Source organism: Salvelinus fontinalis, chromosome 3 (assembly GCF_029448725.1).
Source record: "Salvelinus fontinalis isolate EN_2023a chromosome 3, ASM2944872v1, whole genome shotgun sequence".
Lineage (NCBI taxonomy): Eukaryota > Metazoa > Chordata > Actinopteri > Salmoniformes > Salmonidae > Salvelinus > Salvelinus fontinalis.
In genome coordinates this window covers 65064729-65092640 of record NC_074667.1, presented here as the reverse complement: position 1 = coordinate 65092640, position 27912 = coordinate 65064729, and the positions used below count along the sequence as shown (strand labels likewise).

At 44.4% G+C, this 27912-nt stretch overlaps 1 protein-coding gene across 1 annotated transcript; it reads right to left on the bottom strand.

Annotated features, from left to right (window-relative positions):
- On the bottom strand, positions 1-27912 carry LOC129851341 (protein shisa-5-like). Its single transcript, XM_055917808.1, has 5 exons — positions 27592-27912; positions 15481-15643; positions 10353-10477; positions 3274-3501; positions 1-2347 (listed from the first exon to the last, which is right to left on the bottom strand). Exons 1-5 carry the CDS (start codon positions 27653-27655, stop codon positions 2145-2147), a joined length of 783 nt encoding a protein of 260 aa, XP_055773783.1. The 5' UTR covers positions 27656-27912; the 3' UTR covers positions 1-2144.

The window sequence follows — 27912 nt, the reverse complement described above, 5'->3', positions numbered from 1 at the left end:
TAACTTGATGGAAATGACAGATGTTTAATTTCATCCTGGGTTGTGGTTCATCGGAAAAAAACGCTTTGCAACAGAAACCAAGGTAGTTTTCCTCCGTGTGGTTTGTAATGAACATACTCTAACAAGAATAACATGAGACAGTACCCTTAACACAGGGGCCCGGAGTTATTCCCAAATGGCACCATATTCCCTATATAGTGCACCACTTTAGACCACAGCCATGACCATTGGTCCTGGTTAAAAGTAGTGCACTATATAGGGAATAAGATACCATTTGAGATGAAACCCAAGGCTTGACCAGGCCCTAAATATACCCTGAACCAAAGTCTCCTGGACAGGTTACGAGGCAACCAGGAAAACTCCTGGCCCTAAAACAAAGTCAACACACAGGATTGGTCCCAAATGGCACCCTATTCCCTATGTAGTGCACTACCTTTGACCAGGGTAGTGCACCGTATAGGGTGCAATTTGGGATACAACCATAGTTCAGTTCAATCCCACGTGTGAGAACAGGTCAGAGTCATATTGATGAAGGTGAGAACAGGTCAGAGTCATATTGATAAGGTGAGAACAGCTTAGTGAATTGACCGGATCATGACTATGTATGGCTCCAGTCAGTCAGTCAGTCAGTTTCTATCCCACCAGTCAGTCAGTCAGTTTCTATCCCACCAGTCAGTCAGTCAGTTTCTATCCCACCAGTCAGTCAGTCAGTTTCTATCCCACCAGTCAGTCAGTCAGTTTCTATCCCACCAGTCAGTCAGCCAGTTTCTATCCCACCAGTCAGTCAGCCAGTTTCTATCCCACCAGTCAGTCAGCCAGTTTCTATCCCACCAGTCAGTCAGCCAGTTTCTATCCCACCAGTCAGTCAGTCAGTTTCTATCCCACCAGTCAGTCAGCCAGTTTCTATCCCACCAGTCAGTCAGCCAGTTTCTATCCCACCAGTCAGTCAGCCAGTTTCTATCCCACCAGTCAGTCAGCCAGTTTCTATCCCACCAGTCAGTCAGCCAGTTTCTATCCCACCAGTCAGTCAGCCAGTCTGTCTGTTTCTTTCCCGTCTGTCTGTCTGTTTCTTTCCTTCCTGTTTCTGTCTGTCTGTTTCTGTCTGTCTGTCTGTTTCTGTCTGTCTGTTTCTTTCCCGTCTGTCTGTCTGTTTCTTTCCTTCCTGTTTCTGTCTGTCTGTTTCTGTCTGTCTGTCTGTTTCTGTCTGTCTGTTTCTGTCTGTTTCTGTCTGTCTGTTTCTGTCTGTTTCTGTCTGTCTGTCTGTTTCTGTCTGTCTGTTTCTGTCTGTCTGTCTGTTTCTGTCTGTCTGTTTCTGTCTGTTTCTGTCTGTCTGTTTCTGTCTGTCTGTCTGTTTCTGTCTGTCTGTCTGTTTCTGTCTGTCTGTCTGTTTCTGTCTGTCTGTTTCTGTCTGTCTGTCTGTTTCTGTCTGTCTGTTTCTGTCTGTCTGTCTGTTTCTGTCTGTCTGTCTGTTTCTGTCTGTCTGTTTCTGTCTGTCTGTCTGTTTCTGTCTGTGTCTGTCTGTCTGTTTCTGTCTGTCTGTCTGTTTCTTTCCCATCTGTCTGTTTCTGTCCCGTCTGTCTGTTTCTGTCCCGTCTGTCTGTTTCTGTCCCGTCTGTCTGTTTCTGTCTGTCTGTTTCTGTCTGTCTGTCTGTTTCTGTCTGTCTGTCTGTTTCTGTCTGTCTGTCTGTTTCTGTCTGTCTGTCTGTTTCTGTCTGTCTGTCTGTTTCTGTCTGTCTGTTTCTGTCTGTCTGTTTCTGTCTGTCTGTTTCTGTCTGTCTGTCTGTTTCTGTCTGTCTGTTTCTGTCTGTCTGTTTCTGTCTGTCTGTTTCTGTCTGTCTGTTTCTGTCTGTCTGTTTCTGTCTGTCTGTTTCTGTCTGTCTGTTTCTGTCTGTCTGTCTGTTTCTGTCTGTCTGTCTGTTTCTGTCTGTCTGTCTGTTTCTGTCTGTCTGTTTCTGTCTGTCTGTCTGTTTCTGTCTGTCTGTTTCTGTCTGTCTGTCTGTTTCTGTCTGTCTGTCTGTTTCTGTCTGTCTGTCTGTTTCTGTCTGTCTGTTTCTTTCCCATCTGTCTGTTTCTTTCCCATCTGTCTGTCTGTCTGTCTGTCTGACGAGAGCGGGTGGATGGAGAATGGGAGGGGAGGAGCTTCTTCAGTTGCCAGTCTTGGGAGGCTGGGGCTCCATGAAGGCAGGGTTGTAGGCAGGCTGTGCAGAGAGGAAGTCGGGCTGGGCGGGAGGTGCACAGGGATAGGCTGGCTGAGGCTGGGCTGGAGCCTGGAGGGGGTAAGATAGCTGTCCTGGACTGAACCCAGCCTGACTATAAGACACTGGGATAGCAGGAGGATAGGCTGGACCTGGTAGAGAGAGAGAGAGGACATTAAACACACCAGACGCTTACTCCTCTTTTCACTTACAAATAAGCTTCACTTTCCACCTCCTCTGTTTGTTTTCAACTACAACTAATACCACATAACGAAGTAATACATTACCACACAACGAAGTAATACATTACCACACAACTAACTAATACATTACCACACAACTAAGTAATACATTACCACACAACTAACTAATACATTACCACACAACTAACTAATACATTACCACACAACTAACTAATACATTACCACACAACTAACTAATACATTACCACACAACTAACTAATACATTACCACACAACTAACTAATACATTACCACACAACTAACTAATACATTACCACACAACTAACTAATACATTACCACACAACTAACTAATACATTACCACACAACGAAGTAATACATTACCACACAATGAAGTAATACATTACCACACAACTAACTAATACATTACCACACAACTAACTAATACATTACCACACAACTAACTAATACATTACCACACAACTAACTAATACATTACCACACAACGAACTAATACATTACCACACAACTAAGTAATACATTACCACACAACTAACTAATACATTACCACACAACTAAGTAATACATTACCACACAACTAAGTAATACATTACCACACAACTAACTAATACAATACCACACAACTAACTAATACAATACCACACAACTAACTAATACAATACCACACAACTAACTAATACATTACCACACAACTAAGTAATACATTACCACACAACTAAGTAATACAATACCACATACCTAAGTACTACATCTAATACTATCATGATCATAACATGCCATTTTCTGTCGTAAACCGTTCTGCTTCGGTGTTCCCCACTAAACACGATCCTGACAACAGACTCTCCTGACACTTACCAGTCTCTTGGTAAGGAGGGGGTGGTCCTGGCTGGAAAGGCTGTCCCTGGTAGCCTGGTGCTGTGGGCTGGCCACCTCCATAGCCGGGTTGAGGCTGAACCCCATACCCAGGTTGGACCGGCACGGTCTGGTAGGCAGGGTACTGGGGGGCCCCCTGGTAGGGCTGGACGGGCTGCTGGGGGTAGTGGGTATTCACCACCGTTGTGTGGGCGGTCGTGGAGATCACCGCTGGGGAGGAGAGATACACCAGGGGTAAATAGAAAGTACCCTGTAAAAAGGTACACCCGGGTCTCTCTCAGGGTAGTTGAGAGCAAAGGGGAAAAAATTACAACTAAACATGTAGGAATACGTTTCAGCCAAGCAGGCTATTAGAGACATTAGTTTGAAGCCACTACACACATCTTCACCCTCAGACAGTTTACGTCTCCTTTGTTTATGGTTCACTAGTCAAGACGAGTTTAGGTGGGATGAGAAGAGACCCAGTGTGTATGGAATACCTCAGTGTTAACCACAGAGTGTAGATGGGATGAGAAGAGACCCAGTGTGTATGGAATACCTCAGTGTTAACCACAGAGTGTAGGTGGGATGAGAAGAGACCCAGTGTGTATGGAATACCTCAGTGTTAACCACAGAGTGTAGATGGGATGAGAAGAGACCCAGTGTGTATGGAATACCTCAGTGTTAACCAGAGAGTGTAGATGGGATGAGAAGAGACCCAGTGTGTATGGAATACCTCAGTGTTAACCAGAGAGTGTAGATGGGATGAGAAGAGACCCAGTGTGTATGGAATACCTCAGTGTTAACCAGAGAGTGTAGATGGGATGAGAAGAGACCCAGTGTGTATGGAATACCTCAGTGTTAACCACAGAGTGTAGGTGGGAAGCAGAGGGGTTGTCTGACAGATACATGTCAAACTCAAAGACAGGAGCTAGCAGTAGAGAGAGGGTGTGTGTGTGTGTGTGTGTGTGTGTGTGTGTGTGTGTGTGTGTGTGTGTGTGTGTGTGTGTGTGAGAAATCTGTCAGAACAGCATCAGGTTTTCAGGAGGATATCTGTCCCATAATGCAACAGGCTCACACACATTTCTAGAGGAGGTTCATTTATTACAAAAAAATAAATGTTGCCAAACCACCTGGTAACATTCCACTCTTACACAATGCTGCCAGTTTCCAAATATACCTCCCGCCCATCTTTGTGTTTCAGTTCAAAATAAAAAGGTTAAATTAATACATTCTGGTGATGTCTTGTTGAATCATTGGATGAATCAGAAGTGTATAAATACAGAGTTTGGAATAAAAAAAGAAAAGAAAAAAGACATCACTTTGAGTTGTATCTTTCCCAGAAGTCAAAAAAGAGGAAGAGCTGTTTAGTTCCACAAGAGTTCGGTTACTAACAGTGGATTTCTGTTCCACTGCAAGGAGGAAGTGACTTACACAATTGGGTGTTGTTTGAAAACAACCCGCCCACTCCAGGGAGAGCTGAGCTGGGCCTGTGCGTCCCAAATGTCCCTATTCCCTATATAGTGCCCTAGTTTTTGATCAGGGTAGTGCCCTAGTTTTGATCAGGGTAGTGCCCTAGTTTTGATCAGGGTAGTGCCCTAGTTTTGATCAGGGTAGTGCCCTACAAACGGAATAGGTTGCCATTCGGGACGCACATCCTGCTGGCCGGGATCAAAGTGGGAGTGGTCAAACCACTTCCTGTATCACCACATCTAATCATAAAGCCCTTTTTACATCAGCAGATGTGCTTATATAGGGTCACAAAGTACTTATAACACAGGGTCAGAGATACTACAGTCTGAACTGACCCCCAGACTAGAGAGAGATACTACAGTCTGAACTGACCCCCAGACTAGAGAGAGATACTACAGTCTGAACTGACCCCCAGACTAGAGAGAGATACTACAGTCTGAACTGACCCCCAGACTAGAGAGAGATACTACAGTCTGAACTGACCCCCAGACTAGAGAGAGATACTACAGTCTGAACTGACCCCCAGACTAGAGAGAGATACTACAGTCTGAACTGACCCCCAGACTAGAGAGAGATACTACAGTCTGAACTGACCCCCAGACTAGAGAGAGATACTACAGTCTGAACTGACCCCCAGACTACAGAGAGATACTACAGTCTGAACTGACCCCCAGACTACAGAGAGATACTACAGTCTGAACTGACCCCCAGACTACAGAGAGATACTACAGTCTGAACTGACCCCCAGACTACAGAGAGATACTACAGTCTGAACTGACCCCCAGACTAGAGAGAGATACTACAGTCTGAACTGACCCCCAGACTACAGAGATACTACAGAGATACTACAGTCTGAACTGACCCCCAGACTACAGAGATACTACAGAGATACTACAGTCTGAACTGACCCCCAGACTACAGAGAGATACTACAGTCAGAACTGACCCCCAGACTACAGAGAGATACTACAGTCAGAACTGACCCCCAGACTACAGAGAGATACTACAGTCTGAACTGACCCCCAGACTACAGAGAGATACTACAGTCTGAACTGACCCCCAGACTACAGAGAGATACTACAGTCTGAACTGACCCCCAGACTACAGAGAGATACTACAGTCTGAACTGACCCCCAGACTACAGAGATACTACAGTCTGAACTGACCCCCAGACTAGAGAGAGATACTACAGTCTGAACTGACCCCCAGACTAGAGAGAGATACTACAGTCAGAACTGACCCCCAGACTAGAGAGAGATACTACAGTCAGAACTGACCCCCAGACTACAGAGATACTACAGTCTGAACTGACCCCCAGACTACACAGAGATACTACAGTCAGAACTGACCCCCAGACTACAGAGATACTACAGTCTGAACTGACCCCCAGACTACAGAGATACTACAGTCTGAACCGACCCCCAGACTACAGAGATACTACAGAGATACTACAGTCAGAACTGACCCCCAGACTACAGAGATACTACAGAGATACTACAGTCTGAACCGACCCCCAGACTACAGAGATACTACAGTCTGAACTGACCCCCAGACTAGAGAGAGATACTACAGTCTGAACTGACCCCCAGACTACAGAGATACTACAGTCTGAACCGACCCCCAGACTAGAGAGAGATACTACAGTCTGAACTGACCCCCAGACTACAGAGATACTACAGTCTGAACTGACCCCCAGACTAGAGAGAGATACTACAGTCTGAACCGACCCCCAGACTACAGAGATACTACAGAGATACTACAGTCAGAACTGACCCCCAGACTACAGAGATACTACAGAGATACTACAGTCTGAACCGACCCCCAGACTACAGAGATACTACAGAGATACTACAGTCTGAACTGACCCCCAGACTACAGAGATACTACAGTCTGAACTGACCCCCAGACTAGAGAGAGATACTACAGTCTGAACTGACCCCCAGACTAGAGAGAGATACTACAGTCTGAACTGACCCCCAGACTACAGAGATACTACAGTCTGAACTGACCCCCAGACTACAGAGAGATACTACAGTCTGAACTGACCCCCAGACTAGAGAGAGATACTACAGTCTGAACTGACCCCCAGACTAGAGAGAGATACTACAGTCTGAACTGACCCCCAGACTAGAGAGAGATACTACAGTCTGAACTGACCCCCAGACTACAGAGAGATACTACAGTCTGAACTGACCCCCAGACTAGAGAGAGATACTACAGTCTGAACTGACCCCCAGACTAGAGAGAGATACTACAGTCTGAACTGACCCCCAGACTACAGAGATACTACAGTCTGAACCGACCCCCAGACTACAGAGATACTACAGTCTGAACTGACCCCCAGACTACAGAGAGATACTACAGTCTGAACCGACCCCCAGACTACACAGAGATACTACAGTCTGAACTGACCCCCAGACTACAGAGATACTACAGTCTGAACTGACCCCCAGACTACAGAGAGATACTACAGTCTGAACTGACCCCCAGACTAGAGAGAGATACTACAGTCTGAACTGACCCCCAGACTACAGAGATACTACAGTCTGAACTGACCCCCAGACTACAGAGAGATACTACAGTCTGAACTGACCCCCAGACTACAGAGATACTACAGTCTGAACTGACCCCCAGACTAGAGAGAGATACTACAGTCTGAACTGACCCCCAGACTACAGAGATACTACAGTCTGAACTGACCCCCAGACTAGAGAGAGATACTACAGTCTGAACTGACCCCCAGACTAGAGAGAGATACTACAGTCTGAACTGACCCCCAGACTACAGAGATACTACAGTCTGAACTGACCCCCAGACTACAGAGAGATACTACAGTCTGAACTGACCCCCAGACTAGAGAGAGATACTACAGTCTGAACTGACCCCCAGACTACAGAGATACTACAGTCTGAACTGACCCCCAGACTACAGAGAGATACTACAGTCTGAACTGACCCCCAGACTACAGAGATACTACAGTCTGAACTGACCCCCAGACTAGAGAGAGATACTACAGTCTGAACTGACCCCCAGACTACAGAGATACTACAGTCTGAACTGACCCCCAGACTAGAGAGAGATACTACAGTCTGAACTGACCCCCAGACTAGAGAGAGATACTACAGTCTGAACTGACCCCCAGACTAGAGAGAGATACTACAGTCTGAACTGACCCCCAGACTAGAGAGAGATACTACAGTCAGAACTGACCCCCAGACTACAGAGATACTACAGTCTGAACTGACCCCCAGACTACAGAGAGACTACAGTCTGAACTGACCCCCAGACTACAGAGAGACTACAGTCTGAACTGACCCCCAGACTACAGAGAGACTACAGTCTGAACTGACCCCCAGACTACAGAGATACTACAGTCTGAACTGACCCCCAGACTACAGAGATACTACAGTCTGAACTGACCCCCAGACTACAGTCAGAACGGACCCCCAGACTACAGAGAGATACTAGTCTGAACTGACCCCCAGACTACAGAGATACTACAGTCTGAACTGACCCCCAGACTACAGAGAGACTACAGTCTGAACTGACCCCCAGACTACAGAGAGACTACAGTCAGAACTGACCCCCAGACTACAGAGATACTACAGTCTGAACTGACCCCCAGACTACACAGAGATACTACCGTCTGAACTGACCCCCAGACTACAGAGATACTACAGTCTGAACTGACCCCCAGACTACAGTCAGAACGGACCCCCAGACTACAGAGAGATACTACAGTCTGAACTGACCCCCAGACTACAGAGATACTACAGTCTGAACTTACCCCCAGACTACAGCGATACTACAGTCTGAACTTACCCCCAGACTACAGCGATACTACAGTCTGAACTGACCCCCAGACTACACAGAGATACTACAGTCTGAACTGACCCCCAGACTACAGAGATACTACAGTCTGAACTGACCCCCAGACTACAGAGATACTACAGTCTGAACTGACCCCCAGACTACAGAGATACTACAGTCTGAACTGACCCCCAGACTACAGTCAGAACGGACCCCCAGACTACAGAGAGATACTAGTCTGAACTGACCCCCAGACTACAGAGATACTACAGTCTGAACTGACCCCCAGACTACAGAGAGACTACAGTCTGAACTGACCCCCAGACTACAGAGATACTACAGTCTGAACTGACCCCCAGACTACAGAGATACTACAGTCTGAACTGACCCCCAGACTACAGAGATACTACAGTCTGAACTGACCCCCAGACTACACAGAGATACTACCGTCTGAACTGACCCCCAGACTACAGAGATACTACAGTCTGAACTGACCCCCAGACTACAGTCAGAACGGACCCCCAGACTACAGAGAGATACTACAGTCTGAACTGACCCCCAGACTACAGCGATACTACAGTCTGAACTGACCCCCAGACTACACAGAGATACTACAGTCTGAACTGACCCCCAGACTACAGAGATACTACAGTCTGAACTGACCCCCAGACTACAGAGATACTACAGTCTGAACTGACCCCCAGACTACAGAGAGATACTACAGTCTGAACTGACCCCCAGACTACAGAGAGATACTACAGTCTGAACTGACCCCCAGACTACACAGAGATACTACAGTCTGAACTGACCCCCAGACTACAGTCTGAACTGACCCCCAGACTACAGAGATACTACAGTCTGAACTGACCCCCAGACTACAGAGATACTACAGTCTGAACTGACCCCCAGACTACAGAGAGACTACAGTCTGAACTGACCCCCAGACTACAGAGATACTACAGTCTGAACTGACCCCCAGACTACAGAGATACTACAGTCTGAACTGACCCCCAGACTACAGAGATACTACAGTCTGAACTGACCCCCAGACTACAGAGAGATACTACAGTCTGAACTGACCCCCAGACTACAGAGAGATACTACAGTCTGAACTGACCCCCAGACTACAGAGATACTACAGTCTGAACTGACCCCCAGACTACAGAGAGATACTACAGTCAGAACTGACCCCCAGACTACAGAGATACTACAGTCTGAACTGACCCCCAGACTACAGAGAGATACTACAGTCTGAACTGACCCCCAGACTACAGAGATACTACAGTCTGAACTGACCCCCAGACTACAGAGAGATACTACAGTCTGAACTGACCCCCAGACTACAGAGATACTACAGTCAGAACTGACCCCCAGACTACAGAGATACTACAGTCTGAACTGACCCCCAGACTACAGAGAGATACTACAGTCTGAACTGACCCCCAGACTACAGAGAGATACTACAGTCTGAACTGACCCCCAGACTAGAGAGATACTACAGTCTGAACTGACCCCCAGACTACAGAGAGATACTACAGTCTGAACTGACCCCCAGACTACAGAGAGATACTACAGTCTGAACTGACCCCCAGACTACAGAGAGATACTACAGTCTGAACTGACCCCCAGACTACAGAGAGATACTACAGTCAGAACTGACCCCCAGACTACTAAAAGAGGCGTGGAGAGGAGTGCACACAGTTGAGAAAAACAATTAAAGCATATACTTTTTACATTTAAATCAATCTTGGAGTTACTAACATGTTAGTATTCATGTTGTGATGGTGCAAGGAGACTTACGTCTGGGCTTCCGGCACATTTTGTACAAGCAGCAGCAGGGACACACACAGCAACAGATTAAACTGATCATGAAGATGACAGCTGTCACTACGAATGACGAGATGGTCAAAGTGCTCATATTGCCACTGGAATAGAGAGAGAGACATAACATCAGTCAGTGAAACATACAGTGTATTTTGGAAAGTATTCAGACCCCTTCCCCCCTTTTCCACATTTTGTTACGTTACAGCCTTATTCTAAAATGGATTAAATACAAAATGTAATCCTCAATCTACACACAATACCCCATAATGACAATGCAACAACAGGTTTATAGAAATGTTAACTTATTAATTTAGATAAGATAAGATTTAAGATAAGATTTACATAAGTATTCAGACCTTTTACTATGAGACTCAAAATTGAGCTCAAGTGCATCCTGTTTCCATTGATCATCCTTGAGATGTTTCTACAACTTGATTGGACATGATTTGGAAAGGCACACACCTGTCTATATAAGGTCCCACAGTTGACAATACATGTCAGAGAAAAAACCAAAGCCATGAGGTCGAAGGAATTATCCGTAGTCCCTCGAGACACAGATCTGGGGAAAGGTCCCAAAAAATGTCTGCAGCATTGAAGGTCCCCAAGAACACAGTGGCCTCCATCTTTCTTAAATGGAAGAAGTTCGGTACCACCAAGACTCTTCCCAGAGCTGGCCACCCGGCCAAACTGAGCAATCGGGAAAGGGCCTTGGTAAGGAAAGTGGAAAATGACGCCGAAAGAGGGCTGCCTCGCTTCTAGCCCTTAGGAAACTTTAAGTATATATTTTTTTATGAATTATTTTTACATTGTTAGCCCAGAAAATCTTATGTGTTATTACATACAGCCGGGAAGAACTATTGGATATCAGAGCGGCATCAACTTACCAACACTACGACCAGGAATACGCCCTTCCCGAAGCAGATCCGTTGTCCGAACCACCCAGGGCATCTGAACTGATTCCAGAGACCCAAAACAACGTCGCCGGAGAAAAGGGGAGTCGGAGCGGTCTTCTAGTCAGAGGCGCACCACCCACCGCTTCCGAGTATATTTCTCACTAATGTCCAGTCTCTAGATAACAAAGTTGAAGAGATCAGGGCAAAGGGGTTGCTTTCCAAAGAGACGTCAGAGATTGTAACATACTCTGTTTCAAGGAAACATGGCTCAAAATCGGGATACTCTGTCAGAGTCGGTACAGCCACCTGGATTCTCGGTACATCGCACCGACAGGGATAAACATCTCTCATCTTATCAGGAAGAAAGGCGAGGGTGTACGTTTCACAATTGTAACAACATACAAGAACTCAAGTCCTTTTGTTCACCTGACCTAGAACTCCTCACAACCTAATGCCGACCGCATTATCTCCCAAGAGAATTCTCTTTGGTTGTCACAGCCGTGTATATCCCCCTCAAGCCAATAAAACTGGAAACCACATATCCTGAGGCTGCATTTATTGTAGCTGCGGATTTTAAGAATTTGAGGAAAAGGATAACTAAATTCTATCAGCATATTGACTGTAGCACTCGCGCTGCTAAAACACTAAGCCACTGCTACTCCAACGTCCGAAATGCATACAAGGCCCTCCACCGCCCTCCTTTCGGGCAAATCTGATCACGACTCCATTTTGCTCCTCCCTTCCTATAGGCAGAAATTCAAACAGGAAGCACCCATTCTAAAGACTACTCAACGCTGGTCTGACCAATCGGAATCCACGCTTCAAGATAGCTTTGATCATGCAGACTGGGATATGTTCCGGGTACCTTCTGAGAATAATATTGACGTGTACACTGAGACGGTTACTGATTTCATTAATAAATCCATCCAATCTGACAGAGCTTGAGAGGATCTGCAGAGAAGAATGGGAGAAACTCCCCAAATACAGGTGTGCCAAGCTTGTAGCGTCATACCCAAGAAGACTCGAGGCTGTAATCTCTGCCAAAGGTGCTTCAACAAAGTACTGAGTAAAGGGTCTGAATACTTATGTAAATGTGATATTTCAGATGATTATTTTTTATAAATTTGCAAACATTTCAAAAAAAAAAAAAAAAAAGTTTTTGCTTTGTCATTATGGGGTGTGTAGATTGAGGAGAAGAAGAAAAAAAAGTCATAAATTTTAGCTTGCTATGTAGGGTGACACCCAGCAGTTAGGCTCTTCAACATGCTCAAAAGCCACATTATTCAATAATAGATCCAGATGAGGTTTAGTGTTAAGCAACTGATTTGTCCACAAAAATGATGCTTTTAGTTTGACATATTTAGCACCAGCCTATTTCTAGTTACCGCATTCTGAATCTGACCGGAGCTCTAATATTAAGGGTGTCAGTTGTTTTATTGTACTGTACTTGTTACAGCCAACGTGTACACTGTTGAGTTATCAGCGTTCATGGACACACAGGTTTTAGTCAAGGTCAGCGGAAGGTCATTAGTAAAAACCAACAAACAAAACAAACTAACAAAATGGTCCAATTGCACTGAAGTCTAACAAAACAGCTCCCATTATCACTTTCTTTCAGCCAATCATCAGTCATTTGTGTCAGTGCTGAGAATGTTGACAGCTCCCACAGTCTTATCACTTTCAGCCAATCATCAGTCATTTATGTCAGTGCTGAGAATGTCGATTGCCCCTATGAGCATGCTGAAAGTCTGTTTTTTTTATTTTTTTTATTTGTTTTCTGTAAAATGACGTACTTGGTCGAACACGATTTTAAAAAACAGAAGTTTGCTAACCACCAGTAACAGGCTGATTGAACCATTTAAAATGTGCTTTTCTTGGGAAGCGGAATGACCTTTGACTCCCTCCAGGCCTGAGGACACACTATCTTCTCGGCTTAGATTGAAGATGTGGCAAACAGGAGTCAGTGTATTCTGCTGCCAACCTCAGTAATTTACCATCCAGGTAGTCGGTTCCAGGTGGTTTGTCCTTATTTATAGATAGGTGAACAAATGATTGCTATTCCACACTAACTTTGCAGAATTCATATCTACTGTGTGTGCTCTTCTTTCATAAATTTGGTCCGTTATGCATTTTTATTTTAACTTTATTTAAACTAGGCAACTCAGTTAAGAACAAATTCAAATGTACAATGACGACCTAGGAACATGCATAACTATGAAGGCTTTAAAGTTTGAATGACAATCTTTAGTTTGCTAATCTTGTCAACAACAAAAAGTTCAAAGGTGGTTGGCAAATATCAAAGGGTTTTGTTCTGAATGAGCCATCTGCCTCAGTGAAGGATGGAGTTAGTAAAAAGTACTTTAAATGAAAAGCTATCAAAAAGCTCCATTCTTTCTTCTATCGTTCCATAGTTTCTCCTTTTTGTTTAGTTACGTGATTTCTCAATGTACTGTAATGTTTGCCCGTCTGCTGTGTTGTCAATTACTTATTTGATATTCCCTTTTTCCTCATCCCTCTTAGCAAACATTTTTTTTTCAATTCATCATCTATACATGGGGATTTGGCAGTTCTAACAGTCGGTTTCTTGACAGGCTCTTACCTGTCCACTAATCAGAAAGAAGCAACTTCAGGTGCAGCGCTAGGACGTTCCACATTACGCTCATCAGACCAACAAATATTTTTTCACGTCTTCAACATAGGAATAACTTTGCAAAAACCTCTCGTATGATCGCTCACACACTATTTTAGGTCTCGTCTTTGTTTCTCCTAAATACGGCTGTTATATTATGATCGCTACATTCGATAGGTGTGGACACTGCTTTAGAGCAGATTTCTGCAACATGGTTGGAAGTTTTAATGTCACAAGTCCAGTGAAAATGCCTTTATTGCCTCTAAACCCAACAAAGCAGTAATCAATATCAACGTGGCACTAAAGATAACATACAATGTAGAACAAAAAACACACCAGAAATGTAAATAACAGCAGGATAATATGATCAAATGAGTAGCAGCAGAGTATATGATGGTGTGTGTGTGTGTGTGTGTGTGTGTGTGTGTGTGTGTGTGTGAGAGAGTCAGTGTGTAGTGTTCTGTGAGCAAAAATAAAATGCAACGGTCAACTCAGACAGTCCAGGTAGCCATTTTGTTATCTATTAAACAGTCTTACGGCTTGGGGATAGAAGCTGTTCAGGAGCCTGCTGGTGTTCCAGACTTGATGCTCTGGTACCGCTTGCCGTGTGGAAGCAGAGAGAACAGTCCTCAGCCCATTACACCACTGGGGCCGAGCTCCCTGCCATCCAGGATCTCTATCAGGCAGCGTGAAATTAAGGTCCGGGAAAATAGTTAAGACTCCAGCCACACAAGCCATCGAGTCCCCACCCCCTGTAGCGTCCATGCGATCGAGGACGGTGCTGTTGTCATACCAGGCGGTGATGCAGCCAGTCAAGATGCTCTCAAATGGTGCAGCTGTAGAACTTTTTGAGGGCCCAAACCTTTTCTTCAACCTCCTCACGACTGTGTGCGTATGTGGACCATTTTAAATACTTCGCGATTTGGACACCGAGGCACTTGAAGCTCGAGACCCTCACCACTGCAGCCCCGTCGCCGTCGATGAAGTCGCGAGTGAACAGGGAGTACAGCAGGGGACTAAGCACACACACCTGTGGGGCCCCCCGTGTTAAGGGTCAGTGTGGCAGAGGTGTTGTTGCCTACCCTCACCACCTTGGGTCGGCCCGTCAGGAAGTCCCGAATCCAGTTGCAGAGGGAGGTGTTCAGTCCCAGGGTCCTAACTCATCTGTGGGGTTGATGAGGGTGGTCTAGTCTTTGTGCATTTCTTTTTACGACGGAGGTTGTGACAGAGCCCACATCTACTGAAAGGGGCGATTCATTACTGATCTGACCTCAGCTTGGTCGGAAAGAGGAAAGGAAGGCGGGGGTGTTGTTGAGGTTGACACCATAACAGAACGTCCAACAACAACCAGGCTAATGTGTTGGTGGCTCGGGGGGTTTCCGCTTTAGTGCAGAGACTGTCCATGTTCTTCAGGTCTCAGACAACGTTAGTACATAATCCCAGTACACTGAACTACCTGGTCAGTGGTTATATCTCGAGTCAGTCACCAATGGTACCCAATTCCCTATATAGTGCCCTACTTTTAACCAGAGCCCTATGGGGCATAGGGTGCCATTTGATTTGGGACATTTTGTCCTCCTACCTGAATATGCAGTGGTCCTGTTCAGACTCACTCAGCCTGAGGGACAGGCTACTGCAGCAGTATCTATTGTCACACGTTCCACAGCACCACTGGTATGTACTGCAGTCCCGTTTGGTCTGGTAATGGCCGAAGGCATTTAGGTAGGCTTCACAGTCCTCTCCAGCTGGGTAGAAAAGAGAAAATACATTATAGGTTGGGAATTGGACACAGCTGGGTAGAAAATACATTATAGGTTGGGAATTGGCCACAGCTGGGTAGAAAATACATTATAGGTTGGGAATTGGCCACAGCTGGGGAGAAAATACATTATAGGTTGGGAATTGGCCACAGCTGGGGAGAAAATACATTATAGGTTGGGAATTGGACACAGCTGGGGAGAAAAGACATTATAGGTTGGGAATTGGACACAGCTGGGTAGAAAATACATTATAGGTTGGGAATTGGACACAGCTGGGGAGAAAAGACATTATAGGTTGGGAATTGGACACAGCTGGGGAGAAAATACATTATAGGTTGGGAATTGGCCACAGCTGGGGAGAAAATACATTATAGGTTGGGAATTGTGTTCAAAAGACACTCCGCAACAACAACGTTGACAGGTATAGAACAACAGAGTTATTGGTGAAGGTAGCCTGATGCCAGATACGTTTGTGCCATCATGCCACTCCTTGCCAAAGAGTAGCAAAGTGGCACAAACAGACTGGAGCCCAGGCTGATGATGATGGCTCCTACAAGTTCGATATTAGTTGACTTATAGAAAGTTGGAAATGATCTGAAGCCTAAAAAATAAAAATAAAAATGGAGGTTGATACTCATTCAGCCACCAGAGGGCACTGTGACGTTCATGACGTGGCGGGTAGAAGAATAGCTGGCCTTCACACAAAAATCGGGCGCAAAGACAGTTATAAAATGAGTAACTCTTGACCAAATGCCCTCACAATATGCATATTTCATCATTTAACATTACACAACCCAGGAATGGGGTGAAAGCAATGACTGTATATATAAAATACGACATGGAAGCAGAATTTTTCCCCTTATTTTTAGCTAGTTAGTGACAAGCTAACGTAGCATGCATTCCAACCAGCTTAACTACACAAGTCAAGTTATTGTTCGTCACCCAATAACAGGTGACAGGCAGTGGATATTGCAAAAAAAATAATAATGATAGTTAACTAGGTAGCTAGATCATACTTCAGCAAATTCTACATTCAATCGTGTTTGACAGTGACAGAACATATAGTCCAGGGCCCTTAGCATCAAACCGTTACGGAGCGGAATAAATCGTCAGATTTGGTAGAGATGCTTTGGGGATGCTTTAATTGATATTAGAAAGGGTGCCGCAAAAATTGGGGCATGGCACCCCTATTATAATTTTTTTGGTACATAATCCAATATGGCCGCAAATAATTAATCACATGATGGAAAGGTGATATTACTGTTGAATTGTTTTAGTTTATAATACAAATCTTAAGTATTTGTGAGAAATGGACCAGTATTCGACAATATGCCATTATATTTACTAAGTAACCTGCTTACAGTTGCAGAAATAGCCTGGAAACTACTACATGAATCACCTCAACAAAATGTCTTCAAAATAAAATAAATATATATACTGTATATAAAAAAGGTAAAACATGTAATCAAGTAAAACAAATTTCCAACACACCCTAGGAGTTACATTATGTCGCTAGGGGTGGCAGATAGCCTAGTGGTTAGAGCGTTGGGCCAGTAACCGAAAGGTTGCTGGATTGAATCCCCGAGCTGATAAGGTAAAAATCTGTCGTTCTGCCCTACTGGTCCCCAGTAGGCCGTCATTGTAAATAAGATTTTTTTCTTGCCTACATATATAAAAAAGGTTAAATAAAAAATGTAAAAATTGTGAAGCACAGGATGACTCATAACCCACAGTCCTCTATAACGGGGTGGGCAGGTTTAGGGATTTATAAATGTGTAATTCTACATTGAGGTTCTATCAATTGATTATTTTATTATAATCGGGTGTTTGTGCTGACTACACCGGGCACGCGCGCATGTGCATGTTGATTGTGCCCATACACACCAGACGTGAGCATGAAACGCAGGTTAAAATATCAAACTGTGAACCAACTATATTATAGTCGTGCCGGTCGGTGTCACTATAGTAAGGATTGGTTGAAGCTCAATGTTGAATTCAAATCTCCCTACCATCATATCTAAGCCAACATGACACAAATCGATGAAAATTTCACAAAAATCAACTTAAATTTGGAGGTACACAGTACACTGCCCAACTCTCGTCAAGAGCCGCTCGGCCGTTATAGAGAACAACATACCGGATTTTTAACAGGGTGGTTAGCCCAGGTGGCGCAGTGGTCTAGGGCACTGCATCGCAGTGCTAGCTGCGCCACCAGAGTCTCTGGGTTCGCACCCAGGCTCTGTCGCAGCCGGCCGCAACCGGGAGGTCTGTGGGGCGACGCACAATTGGCATAGCGTCGTCCGGGTTAGGGAGGGTTTGGCCGGTAGGGATATCCTTGTCTCAGTATGTATGTAAAATGTAATAAAATGTATGTACTCTACTGTAAGTCGCTCTGGATAAGAGCGTCTGCTAAATGACTAAAATGTAAATGATAATAATTCTTGCTTCGATCTAGCTCAATATCTAGAAGTCGGAATGAGACCACAGCGTCCTTAAAGTTACACCATATATATATATATATATATATATTCGGACTGAATACGTTTGTAGAGGTAACAGTTTTGGTAAAATGTATAATTTAAACATCTCTCTCACGTGCTAAACTTCAGTCCATTAAGAACCAAAGATGTGCTAACTTTTTGTAGCATTTCTGACAACGCCAACATATTTTATAGCCGAAGCACAGATTTCTAAACACCAGGTCTGTTGCTCAACAACGAAACAGCTGCTTGCACCAGGCTGCCAGTCATAAGAATGTGAACAAACCTACAGTAGACAGCTGGCTGTAAGGTGGTATTCAAGCTGAGATTAATCAAATGCAAACATATTTTTTATTAGCTAGCTAGCTAGCTAATGTTAGGTTGCTTGTCCAAAGTCCAGCAGCTAGCCTCTGTAGTTAGCTAACACCGGTAGTCAACTGAAAGCTAGCTAGCTAACGAACAGGCAAAGAATGGTAGCTAGCCAATAAATGTGTTTTTCTTTTGATTAGCTAGCTAACATAACACCAGTCAGATGATAGCTAATGTTGGCTAGGTAGCTAACCAAAAAGCGAGGAAAGCTAGCTATATTTTGCCAAGTAAGGTTTTTAATGAGGCTGAAGTCATAATGTGTAAACTGCTGAACTAGACATTTGCATGTAATCAAATATGCACAAATAACCCGAACAAGACTACCACAACTCAGTGTTGAGTGGCTGGGATAAAAAAATAAAATAGGACAAAACAAACATCACGACAAGAGAGACACCATAACACTACATAAAGACAGACCTATGACAACATAGCAAGGCAGCAACACATGTCAACAACACTACATGGTAGCAGCACAAAACATGGTACAAACATTGGGCACAGACAACAGCACAAAGGGCAAGAAGGTAGAGACAACAATACATCACGCGAAGCAGCCACATCTGTCAGTAAGAGTGTCCATGATTGAGTCTTTGAATGAAGAGATGGAGATAAAACTGTCCAGTTTGAGTGTTTGTTGCAGCTCGTTCCAGTCTCTAGCTGTAGCGAACTGAAAAGATGAGCGAAACCAGGGATGTGTGTGCTTTGGGGACCTTTAACAGAATGTGACTGGCAGAACGGGTGTTGTATGTGGAGGATGAGGGCTGCAGTAGATATCTCAGATGGAGGGGAGTGAGGCCTAAGAGGGTTTTATAAATAAGCATCAACCAGTGGGTCTTGCAACGGGTATACAGCTGAAGTTGGAAGTTTACATACACTTAGGTTGGAGTCATTAAAACTTGTTTTTCAACCACTCCACAAATTTCTTGTTGACAAACTATAGTTTTGGCAAGTCGTTTAGGACATCTACTGTGTGCATGACACAAGTCATTTTTCCAACAACTGTTTACAGACAGATTATCACAATTCCAGTGGGTCAGAAGTTTACATATACTAAGTTGACTGTGCCTTTAAACAGCTTGGAACATTCCAGAAAATGATGCCATGGCTTTAGAAGCTTCTGATAGGCTAATTGACATCATTTTGAGTCAATTGGAGGTGTACCCGTGGATGTATTTCAAGGCCTACCTTCAAACTCAGTGCCTCTTTGCTTGACATCATGGGTAAATCTAAAGAAATCAGCTAAGATCTCAAAAAAAATTTGTAGACCTCCAAAAGTTTGCTTCATCCTTGGGAGCAATTTCCAAAACGCCTGAAGGTTCCACGTTCATCTGTACAAACAATAGTAAGCAAGTACAAACACCATGGGACCACGCAGCCGTCATACCGCTCAGGAAGGAGATGCGTTCTGTCTCCTAGAGATTAACGTACTGTGGTACAAAAAGTGTAAATCAATCCCAGAACATCAGCAAAGGACCTTGTGAAGATGCTGGAGGAAACAGGTAAAAAAGTATCTGTATCCACAGTAAATTGAGTCCTATATCGACATAACCTGAAAGGCCACTCAGCAAGGAAGAAGTCACTGCTCCAAAACCGGCATAAAAAAAGCCAGACTAGGGTTTGCAACTGTACATGGGGACAAAGATCATACTTTTTGGAGAAATGTCCTCTGGTCTGATGAAACAAATTTAACTGTTTGGCCATAATGACCATCGTTATGTTTGGAGGAAAAAGGGGGAGGCTTGCAAGCTGAAGAACACCATCCCAACAATGAAGCACAGGGGTGGCAGAATCATGTTGTGGGGGTGCTTTGCTGCAAGAGGGACTGGTGCAATTCACAAAATAGATGGCATCATGAGGGAGGAAAATTATGTGGATATATTGAAGCACCATCTCAAGATATCAGTCAGTTAGTTAAATCTTGGTCGCAAATGGGTCTTCCAAATGGACAATGATCCCAAGCATACCCCCAAAGTTGTGGCAAAATGGCTTAATTAATAAGGACAACAAAGTCAAGGTATTGGGAGTGGCCATCACAAAGCCCTGACCTCAATCCCATAGAATATTTGTGGGCAGAACTGAAAAAGCGTGTGCGAGCAAGGAGGCCTACAAAACCTGACTCAGTTACAACAGCTCTGTCAGGAGGAATGGGCCAAAATTCACCCAACTTATTGTGGGAAGCTTGTGGAAGGCTACCCGAAACGTTTGACCCAAGTTAAATAATGTAAAGGCAATGCTACCAAATACTAATTGAGTGTATGTAAACTTCTGACCCACTGGGAATGTGATGAAAGAAATAAAAGCTGAAATAAATCATTTTCTCTACTATTATTATTTTTTCCCCCAATACAAATATTTAACCAGGTAGTTGAGAACAAGTTCTCATTTACAACTGCGACCTGGACAAGATAAAGCAGAGCAGAGTGACACAAACAACAGAGTTACACATGGAGCAAACAAACATAGTCAAAAATACCATATATTTTTTAAAGTCTATATACAGTGTGTGAAAATGAGGTAAGAAAAGGGGAGTTAAGGCAATAAATAGGCCATAGTGGCAGAAGATGAGTGTTCAAGTAGAGATACTGGGGTGCAAAATAAATCAAATAAATAACAGTATGGGGGATGGGGTAGTTGGATGGGCTGTTTACAGATGGGATATCTACAGGTGCAGTGATCTGTTCTGACAGCTGCAGCTTAAGAGCTTATGAGGGAGATATGAGTCTCCAGCATCAGTGATTTTTGCAGTTCGTTCCAGTCATTGGCAGCAGAGAACTGGAAGGAAAGGCGGCCAATTGGGGAATTTGCTTTGAGGGTGACCAGAGATATACCTGCTGGAGCGCGTGCTACGGTGGGTGCTGCTATGGTGACCAGTGAGCTGAGAGAAGGCAGGGCTTTACCGAGCAAAAGACTTGTAGATGACCTGGAGCCAGTGGGTTTGGCGACGGATATGAAGCGATGGCCAGCCAACGATCGTCGAAGTCAAGGATCGGTAGGATAGTCAGTTTTACGAGGGTATGTTTGGCAGCATGAGTGAAGGATGCTTTGTTGCGAAATAGGAAGCCAATTCTAGATTTAAATTTGGATTTGAGATGCTTACTGTGAGTCTGGAAGGAGAGTTTACAATCTAACCAGACACCTAGGTATTTGTAGTTGTCCACATATTCTAAGTCAGAACCGTCCAGAGTATTGATGCTGGACGGGCGAGCAGGTAGCAAACTGTTGAAAAGCATGCATTTGGTTTTACTAGCGTTTAAGAGCAGTTGGAGGCCACGGAAGGAGTGTTATGGCATTGAAGCTCGTTTGGAGGTTAGATAGCACAGTGTCCAAGGAAGGGCCAGAAGTATACAGAATGGTGCCGTCTACGTAGAGGTGGATCAGGGAATCGCCCGCAGCAAGAGCAACATCATTGATATATACAGAGAAAAGAGTCGGCCCGAGAATTGAACCCTGTGGTACCCCTATAGAGACTGCCAGAGGACCGGACAACATGCCCTCCGATTTGACACACTGAACTCTGTCTGCAAAGTAGTTGGTGAACCAGGCAAGGCAGTCATTAGAAAAACCAAGGCTACTGAGTCTGTCGATAAGAATATGGTGATTGACAGAGTCGAAAGCCTTGGCCAGGTCGATGAAGACGGCTGCACAGTAATGTCTTTTATCGATGGCGGTTATGATATCGTTTAGTACCTTGAGCGTGGCTGAGGTGCGCCCATGACCAGCTCAGAAACCGGATTGCACAGCGGAGAAGGTACGGTGGGATTCGAGATGGTCAGTGATCTGTTTGTTGACTTGGCTTTCGAAGACCTTAGATAGGCAGGGCAGGATGGATATAGGTCTGTAACAGTTTGGGTCCAGGGTGTCTCCCCCTTTGAAGAGGGGGATGACCGCGGCAGCTTTCCAATCCTTGGGGATCTCAGATGATACGAAGGAGAGGTTGAATAGGCTGGTAATAGGGGGTGCGACAATGGCGGCGGACAGTTTCAGAAATAGGGGTCCAGATTGTCAAGCCCAGCTGATTTGTATGGGTCCAGGTTTTCCAGATCTTTCAGAACATCTGCTATCTGGATTTGGGTAAAGGAGAAACTGGGGAGGCTTGGGCGAGTAGCAGCGGGGTGGGCGGGGCTGTTGGCCAAGGTTGGAGTCGCCAGGAGGAAGGCATGGCCAGCCATTGAGAAATGCTTGTTGAAGTTTTCGATTATCACGGATTTATCGGTGGTGACCGTGTTACCTAGCCTCAGTGCAGTGGGCAGCTGGGAGGAGGTGCTCTTGTTCTCCATGGACTTTACAGTATCCCAGAACTTTTTGGAGTTAGAGCTACAGGATGCAAATTTCTGCTTGAAAAAGCTGGCCTTTGCTTTCCTGACTGACTGTGTGTATTGGTTCCTGACTTCCCTGAACAGTTGCATATCGCGGGGGCTCTTCGATGCTATTGCAGTTCACTACAGGATGTTTTTGTGCTGGTCGAGGGCAGTCAGGTCTGGAGTGAACCAAGGGCTATATCTGTTCTTAGTTCTGCATTTTTTTGAACGGAGCATGCTTGTCTAATATGGTGAGGAAGTAACTTTTAAAGAATGACCAGGCATCCTCAACTGACGGGATGAGGTCAATATCCTTCCAGGGTACCCGGGCCAGGTCGATTAGAAAGGCCTGAGAGAAGTGTTTTAGGGAGCGTTTGACAGTGATGAGGGGTGGTCGTTTGACCGCGGACCCGTAGCAGATACAGGCAATGAGGCAGTGATCGCTGAGATCTTGATTGAAGACAGCAGAGGTGTATTTGGAGGGCAAGTTGGTCAGGATAATGTCTATTAGGGTGCCCATGTTTACGGATTTAGGGTTGTACCTGGTGGGTTCCTTGAGGATTTGTGTGAGATTGAGGGCATCTAGCTTAGATTGTAGGACTGCCGGGGTGTTAAGTATATCTCAGTTTAGGTCACCTAACAGAACAAACTCTGAAGCTAGATGGGGAGCGATCAATTCACAGATGGTGTCCAGGGCACAGCTGGGAGCTGAGGGGGGTCGGTAGTAGGCGGCAACAGTGAGAGACTTATTTCTGGAGAGATTAATTTTTAAAATTAGAAGTTCGAACTGTTTGGGCATAGACCTGGAAAGTATGACAGAACTTTGCAGGCTATCTCTGCAGTAGATTGCAACTCCTCCCCCTTTGGCAGTTCTATCTTGACGGAAAGTGTTATAGTTGGGTATGGAAATCTCAGAATTTTTGGTGGCCTTCCTAAGCCAGGATTCAGACACGGCAAGGACATCAGGGTTGGCAGAGTGTGCTAAAGCGGTGAGTAAGACAAACTTAGGGGGGAGGCTTCTGATGTTGACATGCATGAGGCCAAGGCTTTTTCGATCACAGAAGTCAACAAATGAGGGTGCCTGGGGACATGCAGGGCCTGGGTTTACCTCCACATCACCCGAGGAACAGAGGAGTAGTAGGATGAGGGTACGGCTAAAGGCTATCAAAACTGGTCGCATAGAGCGTTGGGGACAAGGAATAAAAGGAGCAGATTTATGGGCGTGGTAGAATAGATTCTGGGCATAATGTGCAGACAGGGGTTTGGTGGGGCACGGGTACAGCGGAGGCAAGCCCAGGCACTGGGTGATGATAAGAGAGGTTGTATCTCTGGACATGCTGGTCTCAATGGGTGAGGTCACTGCATGTGTGGGAGGTGGGACAAAGGAGGTATGAGATGTACGGAGAGTGGAACTACAAACAGATCACCGACCATTTCGAATCCCACCGTACCTTCTCCACTGTGCAATCCGGTTTTCGAGCAGGTCACGGGGGCACCTCAGCCACGCTCAAGGTCCTAATAGATATCATAACCGCCATCGATAAAAGACAGTACTGTGCAGCCGTCTTCATCGACCTGACCAAGGCTTTCGACTATACAGTGATTGACAGACTCAACAGCCTTGGTTTTTCAAATGACTGCCTCGCCTGGTTCACCAACTAGTTCTCAGATAAAGTTCAATGTGTCAAATCGGAGGGCCTGTTGTCCGGACCTCTGGCAGTCTATGGGGGTGCCACAGGGTTCAATTCTCAGGCCGACTCTTTTCTCTGTATACGTCAATGATGTCGCGCTTGCTGCGGGTGATTATTTGATCACTACTCTGGACGGTTCGGACTTAGAAAATGTGGACATCTATAAATACCTAGGTGTCTGGTTAGACTGTAAACTAGAGAATGACCGATGAATCGGAATGGCTGATTAATTAGGGCCGATTTCAAGTTTTCATAACAATCAGTAATCGGTATTTTTGGACACCGATCATGGCCGATTACATTGCACTGCATGAGGAGACTGCGTGGCAGGCTGACTACCTGTTATGCAAGTGCAGCAAGGAGCCAAGGTAAGGTGCCAGCTAGCATTAAACGTATCTTATAAAAAACAATCAATCTTAACACAATCACTAGTCAACTACACATGGTTGATGATATTACTAGTTTATCTAGCTTGTCCTGCGTTGCATATAATCGATGCGGTGCCTGTTAATTTATCATTGAATCACAGCCTACTTCGCCAAACGGGTGATTTAACAAGCGCATTCACGAAAAGAGCACTGTCGTTGCATTAATGTACCTAACCAACGCCTTTCTTAAAATCAATACACAAGTATATATTTTTAAACCTGCATAATTAGTTAATATTGCCTGCTAACATGAATTTCTTTTAACGAGGGAAATTGTGTCACTTCTCTTGCGTTCTGTGCAACAGAGTCAGGGTATATGCAGCAGTTTGGGCCGCCTGGCTCGTTGCGAACTGTGTGAAGACTTTTTCTTCCTAACAAAGACGGCCAACTTCGCCAAACGGGGGATGATTTAACAAAAGCGCATTTGCGGAAAAAAAGCACAATCGTTGCACGAATGTACCTAACCATAAACATATATGCCTTTCTTAAAATCAATACACAGAAGTATATATTTTTTAAACCTGCATATTTTGTTAAAATAAATTCATGTTAGCAGGCAATATTAAACTAGGGAAACTGTGTCACTTTTCTTGCGTTCATTGCACGCAGAGTCAGGGTATATGCAACAGCTTGGGCCGCCTGGCTCGTTGCAAACTAATTTGCCAGAATGTTACGTAATTATGCCATAACATTGAAGGTTGTGCAACGTAACAGCAATATTTAGACTTATGGATGCCACCCGTTAGATAAAATAGAGAACGGTTCCGTATTTCACTGAAAGAATAAACGTTTTGTTTTCCAAATGTTAGTTTCCGGATTTGACCATATTAATGACCAAAGGCTCGTATTTCTGTGTGTTATTATGTTATAATTAAGTCGATGATTTGATAGAGCAGTCTGACTGAGCGGTGATAGGTAGCAGCAGGCTCGTAAGCATTCATTCAAACAGCACTTTACTGCGTTTGCCAGCAGCTCTTAGCAATGCTTGAGGCACAGCGCTGTTTATGACTTCAAGCCTATCAACTCCTGAGATTAGGTTGGCAATACTAAAGTACCTATTAGAACATCCAATGGACAAAGGTATATGAAATACAAATGGTATAGAGAGAAATAGTCCCATAATAACTACAACCTAAAACTTCTTACCTGGGAATATTGAAGACTCATGTTAAAAGGAACCACCAGCTTTCATATGTTCTCATGTTCTGAGCAAGGAACTTAAACATTAGCTTTCTTACATGGCACATATTGCACTTTTACGTTCTTCTCCAACACTTTGTTTTTGCATTATTTAAACCAAATTGAAAATGTTTCATTATTTATTTGAGACTATAATACATCAATAAAATCAATTTATTAAGTTAAAATAAGTGTTTACAAATATATATATATATATATATATAATAATGACAATTACAGCAATACTGAATGAATAATGAACACTTATTTTAACATAATACATCAATAAAATCAATTTAGTCTCAAATAAATATTGAAACATGTTAAGCATGACAATAAGCATCTCCAATCCAAAGTTAAATCTGGAATCGGCTTCCTATTTCGCAACAAAGCCTCCTTCATTCATGCTGTCAAACATACCCTCGTAAAACTGACTATCCTACCGATCCTTGACTTTGACGATTTAATTTACAAAATAGCCTCCAACACTACCTACCTCATCACAAAATGTGTTTTTCTGCACACCAGTATTTCTACTTGCACATCCTCATCTGCACATATATCACTCCAGTGTCAATTGCTAAATTGTATTTACTTCGCAACTATGGCCTATTTATTGCCTTACCTCCTTACTCCATTTGCACACACTGTATATAGACTTTTCTACCGTATTATTGATTGTATGTTTGTTTTATCCCATGAGTAACTCTGTGTTGTTGTATGTGTCGAACTGCTTTGCTTTATCTTGGCCAGGTCGCAATTGTAAATGAGAACTTGTTCTCAACTAGCCTACCTGGTTAAATAAAGGTGAAATAAATAAATAAAAACAATCTGAAAATGTGGTCGGAGGCACCAGATGGATGATGTGACACAAAACGCGGAGCCTCCGTATGCACGCAGGCTCTGTGAATTATACCGTGACGCTTTGCACCTCTCCACATCTTTAACAATGTGGAGGACTGAGCATTCACATGATTGGTTGACGGTAGGTGAACGCTGGAGGTCCTGTATAGAAACAAACTCACTTCCAAGGCAACAACTCTGCCATGCCCAGGCCAGCCCAGGAAGTATGAATGTCCTGACTTCTGCAGAGGCCATTTCACCGTCAATACGGCACGGCCAACGCAGACCTCAGACTGACCACGGAGCGCCTTTGAGTCGTGTGTGAAGGCACTAACCGCTTTGACTAGAGACAAGTGCTGCACTTGTCGGGGTACTCGGCGATATCCCACTGGACGTCTGAAACCCGCTTTAATACAAAGGCAAAGTCATGCCATAACTAGTCATAATGTGTGTAGCTAGCAACAGACATGAGCGTGTTAGTTAGACAGATTTGCCCCACCTCAGACATTGAGCAATGCAAACGGCAGATGATGTCATTTCACTTAGCTAGGCTAGCTCTGGAGAAGAAGAAAAAACGAACAAATATCAGACTGATATAAAGTTCAAAAAAAATGTTTGTTCGTTGTAGATTGCCAAACTCACCTGTCACGAAAGGGATCAGAGACCCACACAAAATGACAGTAACAAGGGACAGACTTTTCGCCATGGCTCCGTTAATTCCGATGCTAACACGACTCCCGGTACGATAGCTACTTTCTATGTCCCTACCAAAATGCTAAACCCAACTAGTGACGGGAGATCGATGCAGTATTCAACGCATACCAATGCGACACGATGTTTTTCAAACGAAGATAATGGATATACCAACAAGAGACTTGTCTCTCCGCCCAACAATGGGAGTTGTTGTCCACAAAGCGGCACCGCAGGCTGTCTAGCTCCCCCCTATTCCTTCTTATTTCTTCA